This window comes from Hyperolius riggenbachi, chromosome 9, assembly GCF_040937935.1.
Source record: "Hyperolius riggenbachi isolate aHypRig1 chromosome 9, aHypRig1.pri, whole genome shotgun sequence".
NCBI classification, from domain to species: domain Eukaryota; kingdom Metazoa; phylum Chordata; class Amphibia; order Anura; family Hyperoliidae; genus Hyperolius; species Hyperolius riggenbachi.
The window spans coordinates 284,992,691-285,009,696 of record NC_090654.1 but is presented as its reverse complement, the minus strand read 5'-3'; the positions used below and the strand labels follow the sequence as shown (position 1 = coordinate 285,009,696).

Here is a 17,006-nt window from a genome sequence, read left to right as displayed (position 1 = left end):
TTTTTCCGTTTTTTTTTCTTATTCTTCCTGTTAAAATACATTTACAGTAAAGTAGCTCTTAGCTAAATGTATCACCCAAAAAAAGCCTAACTGGTGGCGGAAAAAACAAGATATAGATCAGTTTATTGTGATAAGTAGTGATAAAGTTATAGGTTAATGAATGGGAGGTGAACATTGCTCGGATGCATAAAGTGAAAACGACTGAAGGCTGAAGTGGTTAAACACATTTGTCAGTAGAATAAAACTTATATTTACATAGATCTGTACATCAGTCCTGAAAGAGGGACACATGAGGAAGAAATAGGGAACTGCGCTGGGCTCAGTTTCGAATCCAGGGAAATTTGCATACACAGAAAAGCTCTTCTCTAACACAGAAGGGGTTAACCCTGATGTTGCTTTGGTGTTTGGAAGTTAAAGTGTTAACATTCCCAGGCCGCAGTGCTTGCTGGGAGGAGGGGCTGCCTGCCTCTGGGTAATGTAGTGCTGCTGCAGACAGGAAATGGCTGTATGGGCTGAGCACTGCTGCTGCTGGTGGTGGTGGTGGTGAATTCAGTGCTTGTCTTTGTGCCTTTGCCCAGTGGGGAGTGCAGAGGGGCTGCTGGCTGCTCTCAGGGATCAGGTAAGGGGGAGGGAGGCTTCTGATCTGCTGAATTGTTACATGTTATCAGTTTATTGTGTCTCTAGCTCTCCTCCTCTATAGGATACACTGTATGTTCCAGCATGGTGCTCCTCTGCCCAGGCACTGACCTGTCACATGGTGCTTCTCTGCCCAGGCACTGACCTGTCACATGGTGCTTCTCTGCCCAGTCTGTCACATGGCACTGACAAGACTTTTAATATCTTTCCCTGGATTTTTTGTTAGTTGATTCCTCCAAATTTCAAGTTGTCATCTCAGCAAATTTCGTTTTTAGAGTGATACCATTTAATATTATAGTGCTGACATCTTCTGCAGCACTTTACAGAGTACATAGTCATGTCACTGACTGTCCTCAGAGGAGCTCACAGTCTAATCCATAGGCAAACACAGGGGGGATTACAGCTGCCCAGAATCCCCCCTCAGATCAGGGCCGGTGCATTGTTGGGACAGGCACAAGTTGAGACGCCAGAATATCTGCAGGCACCCTGCAGCTCACAGCACTGCTGCCCCCTTTCTTTCCCTGCTACAGTTGATTTCGGATGGAGGAGCAGCATGTGTACAGAGCATGGAGCAGCACCGTGTGTACAGAGCATGGAGCAGCTCTGGGGAACTTAACAGACCCAGGTATGAGCACAGCTGTGTGCCCTGCTGTGTGAATGTTTCACTTTCCCCTTCATTAGCAATGTCGGCTGTCCTCATTATTATCTGTATCCAAACTGCTCCTGATCGATACCATTGTCGGTCGGTCGGTTGGATGGGAAATTGCATTAAGTGTACCCAGCATGATGTCCTGCCACATAATTTTACTGTATTGTGCGTGGCTGAGGGAGACCTTTCAGGAATCCCCCCTCTTAAAAATCCTGGGTTTGCCTCTGTAATCCCTACCATAGTCATAGTCTAATGTCCTACCATATTATTATTATTATTATGTATTTATATAGCAGTGACATCTTCTGCAGCACTTTACAGAGTACATAGTCATGTCACTGACTGTCCTCAGAGGAGCTCACACTCTAATCCTACCATAGTCATAGTATAATGTCCTACCATATTATTATTATGCATTTATATAGCTCTGACATCTCCTGCAGCACATTACAGAGTACATAGTCATGTCACTGACTGTCCTCAGAGGAGCTCACACTCTAATCCTGCCATAGTCATAGTCTAATGTCCTACCATATTATTATTATGTATTTATATAGAACTGACATCTTCTGCAGCACTGTACAGAGTACATAGCCATGTCGCTGACTGTCCTCAGAGGAGCTCAAAATCTAATCCTATCATAGTCATATGTCCATCATAGTCTAGGGACAGTTTTGGGAGAAGCTAAATAACTTATCTGAATGTTTTGGTTTACTGGCTTAAGATACAGAATGGAAAATGAAAGCTTTTTAAACTTTTAGGGGACGGTGAAGTTGGTTTGCAGCGCGGGGTCCTGACGTTGATTACCACCAGGGTCAATGCATGCTGGGGGTTTATCTGCTGCTACTAGGTGGGCATAAAAGATGTTATGTTTTTAGTAGATTAGATGTTTGATTTGGTAAAATATCAATCAAAAGAGTATCAATTAATTAAAAACTAGAGCCTTTTACAGTAACTGAAAACTCGATTGAACGGTGAAAAAGTCTATACTTCTGTCAGCTGAGCGGTGGGGAGCCGTGGTCGATCCGCGTCTGCGTAGTGGTGTTCTGCACTGAGCGGTAAAATCCACCGGTGGGATTTCCAATCAACTTCCAATCTGATTTCTGTCAAAGGTTGTTAAGTACCCAGAATTGGCTGCAAAAACAATCGGACCGGTCGTAAATTATCTAATAGATCCGTCGATCTGACGGAAAATTGTACTGTCTGTGTGTACTCAGCTTAAAGGGACACTTAAGTCAAACAAAAAAAATGAGTTTTACTCACCTAGGGCTTCCAATAGCCCGCTGCAGCTGTCCGGTGCCCTCGCCGTCTCCCTCCGATCCTCCTGGCCCCGCCGGCAGCCACTTCCTGTTTCGGTGACAGGAGCTGACAGGCTGGGGACGCGAGTGATTCTTCGCGTTCCCAGACACATTAGCACCCTCTATGCTGCTATATGGTATATGATATATGCTATAGATGGCGCTATTGTGGCCATGAACGCGAAGAATCACTCGCGTCCCCAGCCTGTCAGCTCCTGTCACCGAAACGGGAAGTGGCTGCCGGCGGGGCCAGGAGGATCGGAGGGAGACGGCGAGGGCACCGGACAGCTGCAGGGGGCTATTGGAAGCCCCAGGTGAGTAAAACTCATTTTTTTTTTTTGACTTACCGTAAGTGTCCCTTTAAGATATTGAGGGTTGGAAGACGGGCAGCGTTCTCACTTATCTATGTGAATTTCAATTTTTATTTTCCACTTGTCCAATTCTACCTTTTGCAATTTTTAGAGGGGTTTAGTCAGTTTTTATTTGTTTTTCCTGCATGCCATTGATCTTCATATAATCTTCATGGGAATGTATCTAAATAACTCAAAAATAGGTTGCAATTGTTTCTTTTCTTCTTGCCTTTCCATTGTCTTGCATTTAAGCTCGGTTTACAGTGTTCCTTGTGACAGCAGGAACGCAACGGAACAGTAAACGCGACACCACGTTAACTGCGCAATGCGTCGCATACAGTGAATGAAAAGTATGCTTCACTGTACTCTTAAAGGGACTCTGAGCACCTCTCATGGGCATGCCTTTAAGACTCTGACCAGTACTGCAAAGTACTTAACGGGAAGGTTCACGGTCCCTACAAAAAAAATAAAAATGCTAATCCACTTACCTGGGGCTTCCTCCAGCCCGTGAAAGGGAAGGCCGTGCCCTCGGCATTGCTCCGCAGGCTCCCGGTCTCCTCCGGTGGCGCACCCGACCTGGCCAGGCCGGAGGACGTCCGATGACGTCAGCGCTCTTGCGTGAGGCGCATTTTGGAGCGCAGAAGAGCCCGACCTGGCAGCCGGCCTGGCCAGGTCGGGTGCGCCACCGGAGGAGACCGGGAGCCTGTGGAGCAGCGGCGAGGGCACCTCCTGCCTGCCTGCGGCTGCCATCTTGGCTATGTTATAACTTCCGGGTCACCCCTGTCTTCTCTGTTAGAGAAGTGCATCACTGAATGAAGCAGGAAGAGGAAGTGACACGCATGGCCATTGCAAGAGGCTCCTCCAGAGGGGTCATAGCACGACTTTGTTGGAAGTCGTCTGTCTTAAAGGCATGCCCATGAGAAGTGCTCGGAGTCCCTTTTAACGCGGGCGTTATGCGGTAAGTGCATTGGGATACTGCACTCCGCCAGGCCGCCTTGTGAACATCGCATGCCCACAACACGGCACCGCAATGCCCATGTTCGTACGCGGTAATCCCCGTCTGGCAGCAGGCCGAGCAGGAAGTGACTCACTTCCTGTGGCCAAAGCGATCACATGCACGGAACTGTATTGCTAAAATACGCTTCAGCGCAACGCGTACAACATGCGGTGGGCATTTTAACACACTTGCGTTGCCATAGACTTGCGTGACTTCCGGTCCGACACACGTTGTCCCAGAACCGTGCCGTAACGTAGGTTTGCCCTCGCGTTGGGGATGCACACTCGGGTGTCCTTTAATTAATCAGTTCTAAATTGTGGAGGGTTCAGTTATAACCATATGAGCGGGCAGCTATCGACTTGCGTATGTTGACTTTATCTACAATCTGAAGAATGATCGGTTGCAATATTTCCTGTCAAATTATTGGGCACAGGTGCCTGAAAACGTTGAACAATTTTAACTGAATACAGGAAAGGGATTTTTCTTTTTGTACTGATCCTGCGACACGGCTGTATAACAATGTATTCATGAATGGTTGTGTAGTAGATCGGGATGCAATCCAGGGCTGTGTAGTCGGTACAAAAATCATCCAACTCCGAATCCTCAGTTTATAAAACCACTGACTCCGACTCCAGCTACCCAAAATGGCTCCGACTCCACAACTCTGCTGCAAGTCCCTTGTGTCAGGCCTGGACAGTCTGTCAGTGAGGTCTGTACGGGCATACATTTGAAAAAGTCGCGAGATAATTTAGGCGCAACGTTAAATAAAAAAAGGGTAAATAACAATTGCAGTATTACATTATCGGTAAATTTACCAATAATGTACAACCTAACTATAACCTAACCTCTCCCTATTCTCACACAGACCCCTCCCCTGGTGGTGCCTAACCCTAAGACTTCCCCCACCCCCCCTGGAGTTGCCTAACCCTAAGATCCAGTACCCCCCCCCCCCCCTGGAGTTGCCTAACTCAAAGACCTCCCCCATACACCCCCCCCCGGTGGTGCCTAACCCTAAGATCACCCTGGTGCTGCCTAACCCTAACACCCCACAATCCCCGATAACAATAGAACGATAAATCTCAATTAAATCGCGCCCGCACGCTGAATAACTTAACGGCTATCGATATTACGTTAAATAGAAACTGTGCCCACATATATCGATAAATAACAATTGCGCCCATTTTGTTATGATCCACACATTGATGTTTCTGTGCTAAAACAGAGAGAAAGGCCTGGCTCTTTAAACGTGCAGAACTGGGAGGTCAGATAAGGAAAGCGGCTCCTGTAGCGAAGTCATTTATTATTGACATGTCCAGAATGTGTTAAAGGAAACCACCTAGAAAAAGCCATTTCTGAAGGCCAAATTACCCTACAACTATTCTGTCTAAAGGGATCCTAAGGCCACCTAAAAAGGAAAAAAAAGACTTCGGTTCGCTTCACACTAGGTGCAGTTCCGTCCATCCTTGGACCTCATTAGCACATGCCCAGGAAAATGCGCTTGTTTATGGCCGAGCTTCTGGACAGGGGACATAGAGAGACCCAGCGCTGGATCTGGGGGCTGGGGAGGGGTTCGGGAAGCCTCTTCACCATCTAGGGGCTTCCTACCACCGATAGACGTATCTAACACTTACATTGCAAATCGAGCGGAAGATAAGAAGCGCCGGCGGGGACTAGCGGGAGTCGATCCGGCGGCAAATCGGCCGCCATATCGACCCGTGTATGCCCAGCATTAGAGGCAGAGGATCAGCTGCCAGGCAACTGGTATTGCTTAAAAGGAAATAAATATGGCAGCCTCCATATACCTCTCACTTCAGTTGTCTTTTAATCCATTATTCCTATTGGGTAAGTGGGAAAAAATCATTTTCAAATAATTTTTCCACGTTTTCCAAAGAAAACACATCAAAAACACATGCAGATCACATGCGTTTTTGATTTAGCACAGGGAAGCATAGTATGAGCATAGCATGCGGTTTAAGCGCTTTGAGTCCCCCAGGAGGAAAGCGCAATATGAATGCTCTGTGTCTTGTCAGTGTATGGCCGGCTGAAGATAATCCAGACAGGCTTGTTTGTTGCTAAAATAGTCCTTTCAACAGATTATCTCTTCACCCCACCTGCCCCCTCTAGGTTATCTGAAGCGGCCATTGTTGGCTGGCCAGCTACTGGTCGGGACCTTTCTCACTCGCTGTATGTTCCACCAGAACGGACAACATCATCGTAAAGCAAGGACATGATACTCTGATGATGCTTTCACATTGAGTGCAGCGTGGTCTGACGGAGGTACACCCAGCATACCGTGCATTTACCGGACGTGTGTGTTTACAGTGGTAGTGAAGCATACTTTCATTGTACTGTATGCTTCGTAGTATGGTCGCACTATGATGAAATTATATTCTTATGATGCTTTCACATTGGGTGCAGCGGGGTCTGATGGAGTAATACCTAGCATGCTGTTTGTTTACAGTGGTAGTGAAGCATACTTTCATTGTACTGTATGCTTCATAGTACTGTCACACCGGCGGTTAGATGGTATCGCAAGGCAGTGTACTCAGTGAGGAAGGACCCTTCAGAATTTTTTTTTTCTTTTATGATTTTGCTTTTGATATCTTTGGTTTCTGATGCACGTTTTGTATTTTCGCCCAAGAATAGTCTCCTCGGTATGAACTGTTCGCCCCGGACAGAGCGAAGTCAGTTTGGCTGTCTCTGGTTTGCCGCAGTGCTGACTGCGTGCTCGGAAATAACTGGGTCACTAAAACTAGTTCAATCCACTTGCGCAAGTTGGTCTGCAGCCCTACGTGTGCCAATCTAATTGTTCCGTCAAACGTTGTTGGCTCCGCCTTACAGAGGAATCTCCCCTTTTTTCATTCCGTTTCCATTAGTGGACCTGAACTCTTGCACAGCACAGAAGGAAAACACAGAGAAATGCACCCTGTATGTATATAGAGAGTTTAGCCTGTCTAACTCCCCCCTCATCTGTGACTAATCACAACTGTAATTTGATCTCTCAGCTGTGTCAGCTCAGGGATCTCCTCTGCCACGGCAGATCAGCTAATTTGTTAACACGGGATGTTAATTCTATGTCTGCTTCCATGAAAGCAGGAAGTAGACACACAGCAGATTTATTGCATGATTTGTATCAGCTGTAACAAAGGTAATTTTTTTTTTTGAATGGGGGAGGGGAGGGGGGGGGAACAGACACTGGCTGAGGGTGTGTTTGGTATGCCGGCTGGCGCAACATCAACGCCATTACTGCCGTGCACCTGATCGAGCCCTTGTGACCGAGATTTTCCAGTATTCCCAATCGAACCACAAATCGATCAAGATTGATCAGATGGCAATTGTGCACCACCAATTTCTCTCTGATTTGATAGTTATTGAATTGAAAGGTCAATCGTCCTGCAAAATTGAGTGATTTATGTACAACTTAAAACTGGTCGCCTCCAGGTTTCTATCTTTACAGGTTGATTAGCATGTTAAACGATGTTGCCCCCCGCGGCAATCATGATCGTTAAGTGACTGACACAGCGGATTGGATCGTTAAAGATCCCCGACGACTCCACACAAAATACTGCAATCGCTTACTTCCTGTCTGCGCCTATCGTGAAGTCACATGGCATCGTGAGCAGGAAGAGGCATCGCTTAGTGACCATCTGCAAGGGGCGTCGCTCGACCCGTCGGGTGGTGAGTACGTAAACCCGAGGTGAGAGTGATATGGCGGCTGCCATATTTATTGCCTTTTAAACAATACAAGTTGCCTGGCAGGCCTGCTGATTTATTTGGCTGCAGTAGTGAACTGAATAACACCAGAAACAAACATGCAGCTAATCTTGTCAGATCTGTCAATAATGTCAGAAACACCTGATCTGCTGCATGCTTGTTCAGGGGCAATGGTCGAAAGTGTTAGAGGACCAGCAGGGCAGCCAGGCAACTGGTATTGCTTAAATTGGAAATAAATATGGCAACCTCCATATTATTCTCACCTCGGGTTCCCTTGAGGGCCCTTTTCCACTAGCAATCGCTAGCGTTCACGCTGAACGCTAGCGATTGCTGAATCGCAATTACCGGCGATTCCCCGACGTTCGCGGCCGCGATTTTGCTATGCTATGCACTGCATAGCAAAATCGCGGCAATAATCGCTCCGCCGCGCGATCGCGATCCGGTCAAAAACGAATCGCGGTAGTGGAAATGACCTACCGCGATTCCTATGCTAAAAGCAAACTGTAGCGATTTGACAAATCACTAGCGGTTTGCGGTTTTGCGATTAAGCAATCGCAAACGCTGTAGTGGAAAAGGGCCCTTAAGGCTGGCAGGTTTATGAATGAATTGCGGCAGTCATTCACTAGCCTGCCTCGTTCATTCATTCAGTCCAGCCATCCTGGGGGGTGCGGTTCCCACGTGACTCCTCCTCTATCTGTTTGTTTCTGCGGTCATAGACCCTCTGTAGTCTCCCCCATTGTGGTCTCTGGGACATGCCCTGACTTGTGGAGCTGTTTACTGCCAATAGTCAGAGATGCTGAGCTCACAGCCGGGGCTGGAACTTCTCCTGTAGTTTATTTGTAATGGTCAGTGGCTAAGTGGTTAGCAAACCCTCCTTGTGGCCCTAGAGTGAAGCATGCTGGGATGATAACTGCCGCCCCCCTTCCTGTATGGACTGAGATGGAGATCTCAGACTATAAAGTCATTGAATTGTTCCATGCTGCAGGTAAGGCTTGACATACATTTCTAGAATTTCCACTGAGGGATCAAGTGATCGACTTTATTGGGAGATCAACTGTGTGGTAAATCGAAAGCCATTCGATTAGTGGCCCACACATTGCAAGCGAGATCTTAAGCATTTCTCCTTTGTTGATTGAGTTGAACGAGGTCGTGCCTCCAGGCTTTAGAGCCAAAAATTAATTCTGTGTCGATTTGAAATCATTTGAACATTAGCCAGTTCCTTTACATCGTCCGATTATTTTCCATCCTGCCTGATTTTAGTAAATTGGTTGATTGACCAGATATTGGTCAATTTCTATCGATTGCCCAGAATGGAACATAATCGATTCTCCCCCAATCCGATAAAATGAATCAAATGGTCGATTGTACAGAAATGTATTTTTTTTTTTTTTTTAAGCTTATCCTATATAGTTTATTTGTGATTGGCTAAGTGGTTAGCTAAAGGTGCGTACACACATGCGACTATAGTCGTTTGTAACGATTGTTCCCCGATCTTTACCAACGACGATCGTTAAAAAAAACGAACAACCGACTATTAAGGCAAACGACGAACGAGCCAAATCGCTACAAAAGAAAGTTCTGTCTCGGCGGATTTTAACCAACGACGATCGTTTGCAAAAGTAGTACATCGTTGGAAACGGTCGTTCGTACTCGGCTTGACATGCGCATTTCACTATTTCTCCCTGAAACTTCTCATTTTTATGCGCAGGCGCAATAGTTGCTTTACCTGATGTAACGTATGTTCTAACGATCAGATCGTTACACACATTTAAAAACTAACTTTACTCAGGTCGTTCTTTCATCAATTAAAAGCTTGTTCGTCGTTCTCAACGAACGATCGTTGTCGCATGTGTGTACGTAGCATAAGTCTCCTTGCAGGCCGAGAGTGAAGCATAGAGGTAGACTGACAAGCAGATTGTATAGCCTAGTTTAAAGGGGAACTGAAGAGAGAGGTATACGGAGGCTGCCATGTTTATTTCCTTTTAAGCAATACCAGTTGCCTGGCAGCCCTGCTGATCCTCTGCCTCTAATACTATTAGCCATAGCCCCTGAACAAGCATGCAGCAGATCAGGTGTTTCAGACTTTAAAGTCAGATCTGACGAGACTAGCTGCATGCTTGTTTCTGGTGTTATTTAGATACTACTGCAGAGAAATAGACCAGCAGGGCTGCCAGGCAACTGGTATTGATTAAAAGGAAATAAATATGGCATCTTCCATATACCTCTTACTTCAGTTCCCCTTTAAACTGCGTGTAAACCTGTTAGTGTGTTTTTGTACATTTCATTGTGAGTTTCCATGCATGTCCACGCGTATTGTCAAACCACTGTGGTTACTTGTTGTTTCAGGGGAAGTAACGTAGAGGGAAAGGAAACCAGCTGATTATTATGGGAGTTATCTGCTTGATCCATGCGCTGAATCGCACGTAGCATGCATTACTATGCGCTGCCTATTGACTATTAGTGTGTGCTGCTTGTGCATAGTGTGATCTAATCACTCCTCCACATTGAAATGCAAATCTGGCTGCAACGCACATAGGGCTAGATTCACTAAACCGTGATAACGATTTGCGTGCACTTTCGCGATTGCGTGTGAAAAACGCTAGCGCGACCGTGATGCGTTATCACGGTTTAGTGTATCAAGCCCATAGTGTGAATGAACCCTTAGATGTGCGGCAAATTAGCGAAAACGGAGAATGCACACGTACTCTGCCATGTGTGAAAGCGGCCTTGTATTTGAATTGTATTGTATTTGAAACACTGGCGGTCATACAGTTGGTGTCCCGCAGATTCGATCTCTGTAATTGAATCTTCTGAAGATTGTTGCTCAAACATATCAGACCGTAATTTGATCAGGGGTGTGGCGTGTCATGCTAAAATCGATGTGCAGTGTGTGGCAATGATAGATCTCTGGTCGGATGTCGATCAGAGAGGGATCTGTGATTCAGGCGTGCCGGGAGGAAGTCTGCCAATGTATGGCAGACTTTATGCTACAGGGTCTCTCTGAGGGATGGTTCAGACGGACGCCTGTGTGGCGTCGCGTTTGGGGGCGTTGCAGCGGCTGCGCAGTCAGGCTTTCAGTAGCCTTCGCGTCGCATTCAGATGCGGTCGCGTTTTTTATTCCCCTAGGGGGACATTAGCCTTCGCGGTTGGCCACCCCCTGGAAGCTACATGTCGCTTCCAGGGGCAGCTCGAACGCTAGCGAAAATCGGGACCCGAATGCCGCGATCGTGTAAACGCACGCAAAAGCTCGGTGTAAACACTCCCATTCACTTGAATGAGAGCGTTTACCGCGACGTTCCGAACGCTTGCGGTAAACACTCCGCAAGCGTCCGTCTGAACCAGCCCTGAGTCTTCCATTTCCCCTCAGTAGCTGTGCTGCCCCCTATGGGTGCAATGTTGTGTGCCAGCTTCCATCCTGCAGTTTTCTCCCCAGGATCTTTTAGCCAGGTGCTGCACCCGGCTGTCATCGGCTCACCTCTTTCTCTGTTGTAAGCAGAGTTGTGCAGAGAAGCATCGGCCCTGCATTCTATCATCTCGCCCCACCCCGCTACTTTTTCATGCCACCCGGCTGGAAAAAATTTCTGGGGAGAACACTGGAACACTGCCCTGATTGGAAGAAGCAAGGAGTATGTTCCCACCTCTCCTTAAAGTTTGTTGGGAAAGGGGCTTTAAAGGGAACCTAAATTGAGAGGGATATGGAGGTTTCCTTTTAAACAATACCAGTTGCCTGGCAGCCCTGCTGATCTCTTTGGCTCCAGCAGTGGCTGAATCACACACCTCAAAACAAGCATGCAGCTAATCCAGGCTGACTTCAGTCAGAGCACCTGATCTGCATGCTTGTTGAGGGGCTGTGGCTAAAAGTATTAGAGACACAGGATCAGCAGGGGAGTCGGGCAACTGGTATTATTTTAAAAGGAAAAATCCATATCCTTCTCAGTTTAGGTTCCCTTTAACTGTAACGGGAGAGGTATGGAGGCTGACCTATTTATTTTCTTTTAAGCAATACCAGTTGCCTGGCTGTCTTGCTGATCCTCTGCCTCTAATACTTTCAGCCATAGCCCCTGAACAAGCATGCAGCAGATCAGGTGTTTCTGACATTGTCAGGTCTGACAAGATTATCTGCATGCTTGTTTCTGGTGTGATTCCGTCACTACTGCAGCCAAATAGAAGAGCAGGGCTGCCAGGCAACTGGTATTGTTTAACAGAAAATAAATATGGCAGCCTCCATATACCTCTCGCTTCAGTTGTCCTTTAGTATCATTCCAAGCAATGGAAGATAAGCTGTTATTACAAATAGCTCGCATGTTTTGTGAAATAAACCTGCAATGTGTGAAATGTGTGAAAGCTCAAGTGTTTATTTAAAAAAATGCTAATGGGTTCTGAAGGAACATTCGGTACGATTCGCAAAGAACGGGGGGGGGGGGGATTTTTAATAACGGCTTCATCGGTCTTCTGCATCCTATCAGAATTGTTGTGATTTCAGAAATAACTCTGTGACAACGTCAGCCGTGTTCTGGCCAGCTGGGGCTCGATCTACAATAACGGGTGTTTGTGAGATCGCTGGCCAGCAGTTTGACATTTTATTACAGGTTTTTTAAAGCGAGTTTCTTAACCATAAATTCATACTCCATTTACCCACTGCTGTGTGTTTATTATGCAGTATACATCCTGACCCTGCATTGCAAGCATTCCAATATAATCATAAATGTTTCTGCTGTAATAAATCTTATCTCAGTCAGCCTGGCTCTATTTGGTACATTGCCCACAAGAAGGAAGCTTGTCATCTCACCTCCCAGAATTCCTGCTCCTCAATGATTGGCTTTATACAGAGCCTCTCAACAATTGCCAAGATCGCATCTTTCACGGGTCTGTACATACATACAACTTTTATTGGCCAATGATTGTAAGTAAGCTTTCATTGGCCAATAAAAATTGGATGTGTGTACGGAACACTTAAAGATACAAACTTGGTAATGGTTGAGGGGCTCGCTGTAAAACCTGGTACACACTTTCAATTATGATTGGCCAATGACCACCTCCATGTAGTATGAGGGTTTAGCTACACAATCTGCTGGTATTCAGCATCTGTTGATCCTAATACTACATGGAGGTGATAAAATTGGTCAGTAATTGGCCAATCCTAATTGGAAGTGTGTACCAGTGAAAGTATGTACAGAGCCTCTTAGTAATTGCCAAGATCGTACCTTTAGGTAGACTTGTACGTTAAATGGGTTATAGTTCAGTTTTATACTTGTGAGGTCATCAATGAGTACCACTCTAATCTGTTTATATTTTATGTCTTTTTCATTGGGCAGATTCTCTCCAGGGTGAGTTCTGCAGCCTTAACGACGCATCATCTCCAGGAGGCCATCTTTTCTACTGACAATGGCTGAAAACATTGAGGAGAAGCTGCATGATCTCGACGTGAGACCAAAGAGCAGTCGCAGCCGAAGTGCGGACAGAAAGGACGGTTATGTCTGGAGCGGTAAGAAGCTGTCCTGGTCGAGCAGAAGGGGCCAGTCATCTGATGGAGATGCAGCGGAGAAAGCGGAAGGTCCTTCAAAAAGCCAAGAGAGGAAACATAGCTGTTCTTCCTTTGAACTTGACTTGGACAAATCCTGTGGACACAAGCTCCTGGGTCGGTCTTTGAAGCAGAAACTGCAAGACGCAGTTGGACAGTGTTTTCCCATCAAGGCGTGTAGCAGTCGCCACTCGTCTGTCTTGTCTTCCAAAAGAAAAATTCACATCAGTGAATTGATGCTGGACAAATGCCCTTTCCCCCCCAAATCTGATCTGGCCTATCGGTGGCATTTCATTAAAAGGCACACGGCACCGGTCAGCCAGACGCACAAGCAGTCGGTAGTCAAAGATGCCCCAAGGGTTGAACCACTAGACCTGGCTGACCAAAGCTTTGAGGACGGAGAGGACCTGTTGTCCGATGGGATTACCCTATCTTGCGAGGTAAGCAGCAGCTCCATGGAGTCGGTCACCACTAAAGCCTTGAGGAGCAGTAAAGTGGACAGTGACATTGATTCAGACGACGAGGTCCTCACCCTGTGTACAAGCTCTAGAAAGAGAAGCAAACCACGGTGGGAAATGGAGGAAGAGACTTTCCACCCCGCTACCCCTCCTCGATATCACACGCAGATAGACTACGTGCATTGCCTTGTCCCGGACCTCTTCCAGATCAACAACAACCCTTGTTACTGGGGGGTGATGGACAGATACGCGGCAGAGGCTCTCTTGGAAGGAAAGCCGGAGGGTACATTTTTATTGCGGGATTCCGCACAAGAGGACTACCTGTTCTCCGTAAGTTTCCGGCGATACAGCCGCTCCCTCCATGCCAGGATCGAGCAGTGGAATCACAACTTCAGCTTCGACGCGCACGACCCCTGCGTATTCCACGCACCCAACGTCACCGGTCTATTGGAACATTACAAGGATCCCAGCTCTTGTATGTTCTTCGAGCCCCTCTTGTCCACCCCTCTCCACCGGACTTTCCCCTTCTCCTTGCAGCACCTGAGTCGGGCCGTCATCTGCAGCAGCACAAACTACGACGGCATCGACTTCTTGCCCGTCCCGTCTTCCATGAAGCTGTATCTGAAGGAATACCACTATAAGTCCAAAGTCCGGGTCCGCAGAGTGGATGTACCAGAGCGGCATCATAAGTGAATACCACTAGGTCAATATGCCATTTAACCTGTGTTGGGGGGAGGGGGGAGGAGAGACTGTATTATACCACTAATACATTTCCTTAGCTACAGATGTATTATTTTTGAAGTTTGAATTTGTGACATTTAACGTATTATAAAACTATCAGACCTCTATTATTGTGTTTCTAAACTATGTTGGATGAGCCTGGTTGCTACTTTAACTTATAACGTCACTTCAATAAAATGATGTCATATGGTAACCATTTTTGTACCTAATTGGGGCATGATGATGAATGTTTGGATGATTTTGAAGTGACCCTGACCAATATAATCCAAGTATATGCATGGCCAGATTTCTGGGGAGGCCATGGCCTTGAGCGCTAAAATCAGAAGGGCGGCAGGACTGGGCGAGATAAGGTCACATGTCAAAGTAAGTCATCTCTCCTGGCTGGTCCACAGCACATCTGCTGTGCTTTGAAGCCTTAATTCCAGAGTTCCCAATCCCTGCATCTCCCTTACTTCCTGGTGTGTTATGATAGTCAGCCTCTGCTTTCACCTGATGATCACGTCCTCTGTATGATGAGCATGCAGGCTGCTGTGAGAAGTGCCAGGGGTTTACAGTACAGAGCAGACATAACTTTTGTTCCATGAGTTTTAATTCACGCATTCAAAGACAGAATTTCAGCTCTGCTAGTTTCCTCTTCCCCTCCCCTCCAGGTGTCACACTGACTGTTAATGACTTTCTAATCTAATCCTAAATTGAATGGCTTTTGTTTTTGTTTTTCTTGCTATCCAGGGATGTCTAAGGCAGCAGTAATCATTTTTAATGCTGGGAATACTCGATTAGTTTTTGGGTAGATAGATGGCTCGATAAATTATTTCCAACAGGTCTGATTTGATTTTCGTATTTCTGATCGATTTGCATATAGAAGTGATCAGAGAAACAATCAAAATCAGATTAGACCTGTTGGAAATGTATCTATTGAGCGATCTATCTGCCGAATTAACTCTTTGTGTATTCCCAGCATAATGCTAGGTACACACTGACATTTTCTGGCAGATTTACTGTCGGATCGATTATTTAAAACATGTCTGATCTGATTTCCGACTGTTTTCTGTTCACTCCTATAGGAAATCCATCGGAAATCAGATCGGTCATGTTAGAAATAATCGATTTGATAGTATATCTAACTACAATCAGAGAAAGAACATGTGTGCATCAACCAAGTGAACCTGACAAATCTGGCTTTGCAAATTTGGCCTATTGGCTAATCACGAGACATTGCTCATGCAAATAAGCATTTGCTTTCGCATGCCTAAATATGCAGGGTCAAAACCAAAAACCGCAAAACAATCGCCCTGCGGGAATTAGTTCATGCTATACAGCACTATCCAGGGGCGCCACGAGGAGGCTTCCCATTGATAGTATATCTGCCAGAAAATCTCAGTGTGTACCTAGCATTAGATTTGTTCTAAGTGATAGTCATTGTTTAACCTTTTGGGGACCGCTGCAAGTAAATCCTACACCACACTTGCGGCTGTACATATGGAGGCTGCCTTATGCATTTCCTTTTTAAATAATACCAGTTGCCTGTCTGTCCTGCTGATCCTCTGCCTCTAATACTTTTAGCCATAGCCCCTGAACAAGCATGCAGCAGATCAGGTGTTTCTGACATTGTCAGATCTGACAAGATTAGCTGCATGCTTGATTTTGGTGTGATTCAGACACTATTGAAAGACAAAGTGGATAAGCCGGCACTTGCTGTAAACTGTAATTTATTCCAAAAGGTGGTGACACATCATATCAAAGGCAGTGTATCAACGGTAGACATACCATATAAGGTCGTGCGGTGGTGGGTGCTGGGCACAGAGGTGCCTTACGGCCGTTTCGCGCTATGTATGCGCTTCTACGGAGGCTGTCATTTATTTTGTAATAAATGACAGTTTACAGCAAGTGCCGGCTTATCCACTTTGTCTTTCAATATGCATCTCCTATACACATTGAAGCCTGAGCACGCTGTCTGTACCTAAGGGTAAGAAGGCTGTGTTCCCTGCCATCTCCCTTCTGCACGCAGAGAGAGCTGTAGTGCCGACTCTTTCTCCTATTTTTCCTGTCTGAAGTGTTTCCTAACGGTGATTCAGACACTACTGCAGCCAAATAGATCAGCAGGACTGCCAGGCAATGTGTACTGTTTAAGAAGGAAATAAATATGGCAGCCTCCATATAACCTCTCACTTTAGCTTCCCTTTAAGTGTAGAGGATACAGGAAATGAAAACAACAATTGAGAAAACGCAGGCCCCCCCCTAGCCATACATTAGCGTGCATTATTGCGTGATAACGCTTTTATGGGATCCCTGCCTCACTTGAACCATGCATGGAGTTTGGGGACAGCATTTTATAGCTGTCTGGCCTGTGACATGTGGGAACAAATAACCTTCTATGGGGGGAGAGGGGAGGTCAGACATTCCATTCGGAATAATAATCACTGACTCACGCCCATTCCTGGCCACAGAACTGACATTTCTGACCAACAATGGCTGACCCCGAAAGGCTTCTGGTAACGCAGGAAACGTGTGGCTGTTTCTATGGGTGGCATTACTGGCCTGCTAAGGGATTCTCATGAATGGACATTTCTGAGGTGCTGAATCACGCGTGACCTTTTATCAGTGAGTCATAGCTGTTCCCACGTATTTACCTTCTCTTGCCT

General features: G+C 46.2%; 1 protein-coding gene across 2 annotated transcripts; it reads left to right on the top strand.

The window, feature by feature from the left end:
- The first annotated feature begins 499 nt into the window (after positions 1-499).
- SOCS4 (suppressor of cytokine signaling 4) lies at positions 500-14,557 on the top strand. 2 transcript variants are annotated; one of them, XM_068252378.1, is made up of 2 exons: positions 500-619; positions 12,960-14,557. In XM_068252378.1, the coding sequence occupies exon 2, from the start codon at positions 13,030-13,032 to the stop codon at positions 14,314-14,316; it is 1,287 nt and encodes a 428-aa protein (XP_068108479.1). In that variant the 5' UTR covers positions 500-619; positions 12,960-13,029; the 3' UTR covers positions 14,317-14,557. The 2 variants fall into 2 exon arrangements, with proteins under 2 accessions (XP_068108479.1, XP_068108480.1); XM_068252379.1 differs by lacking the exon at positions 500-619 and adding an exon at positions 8,468-8,629.
- The last annotated feature ends 2,449 nt before the right edge of the window (positions 14,558-17,006 follow it).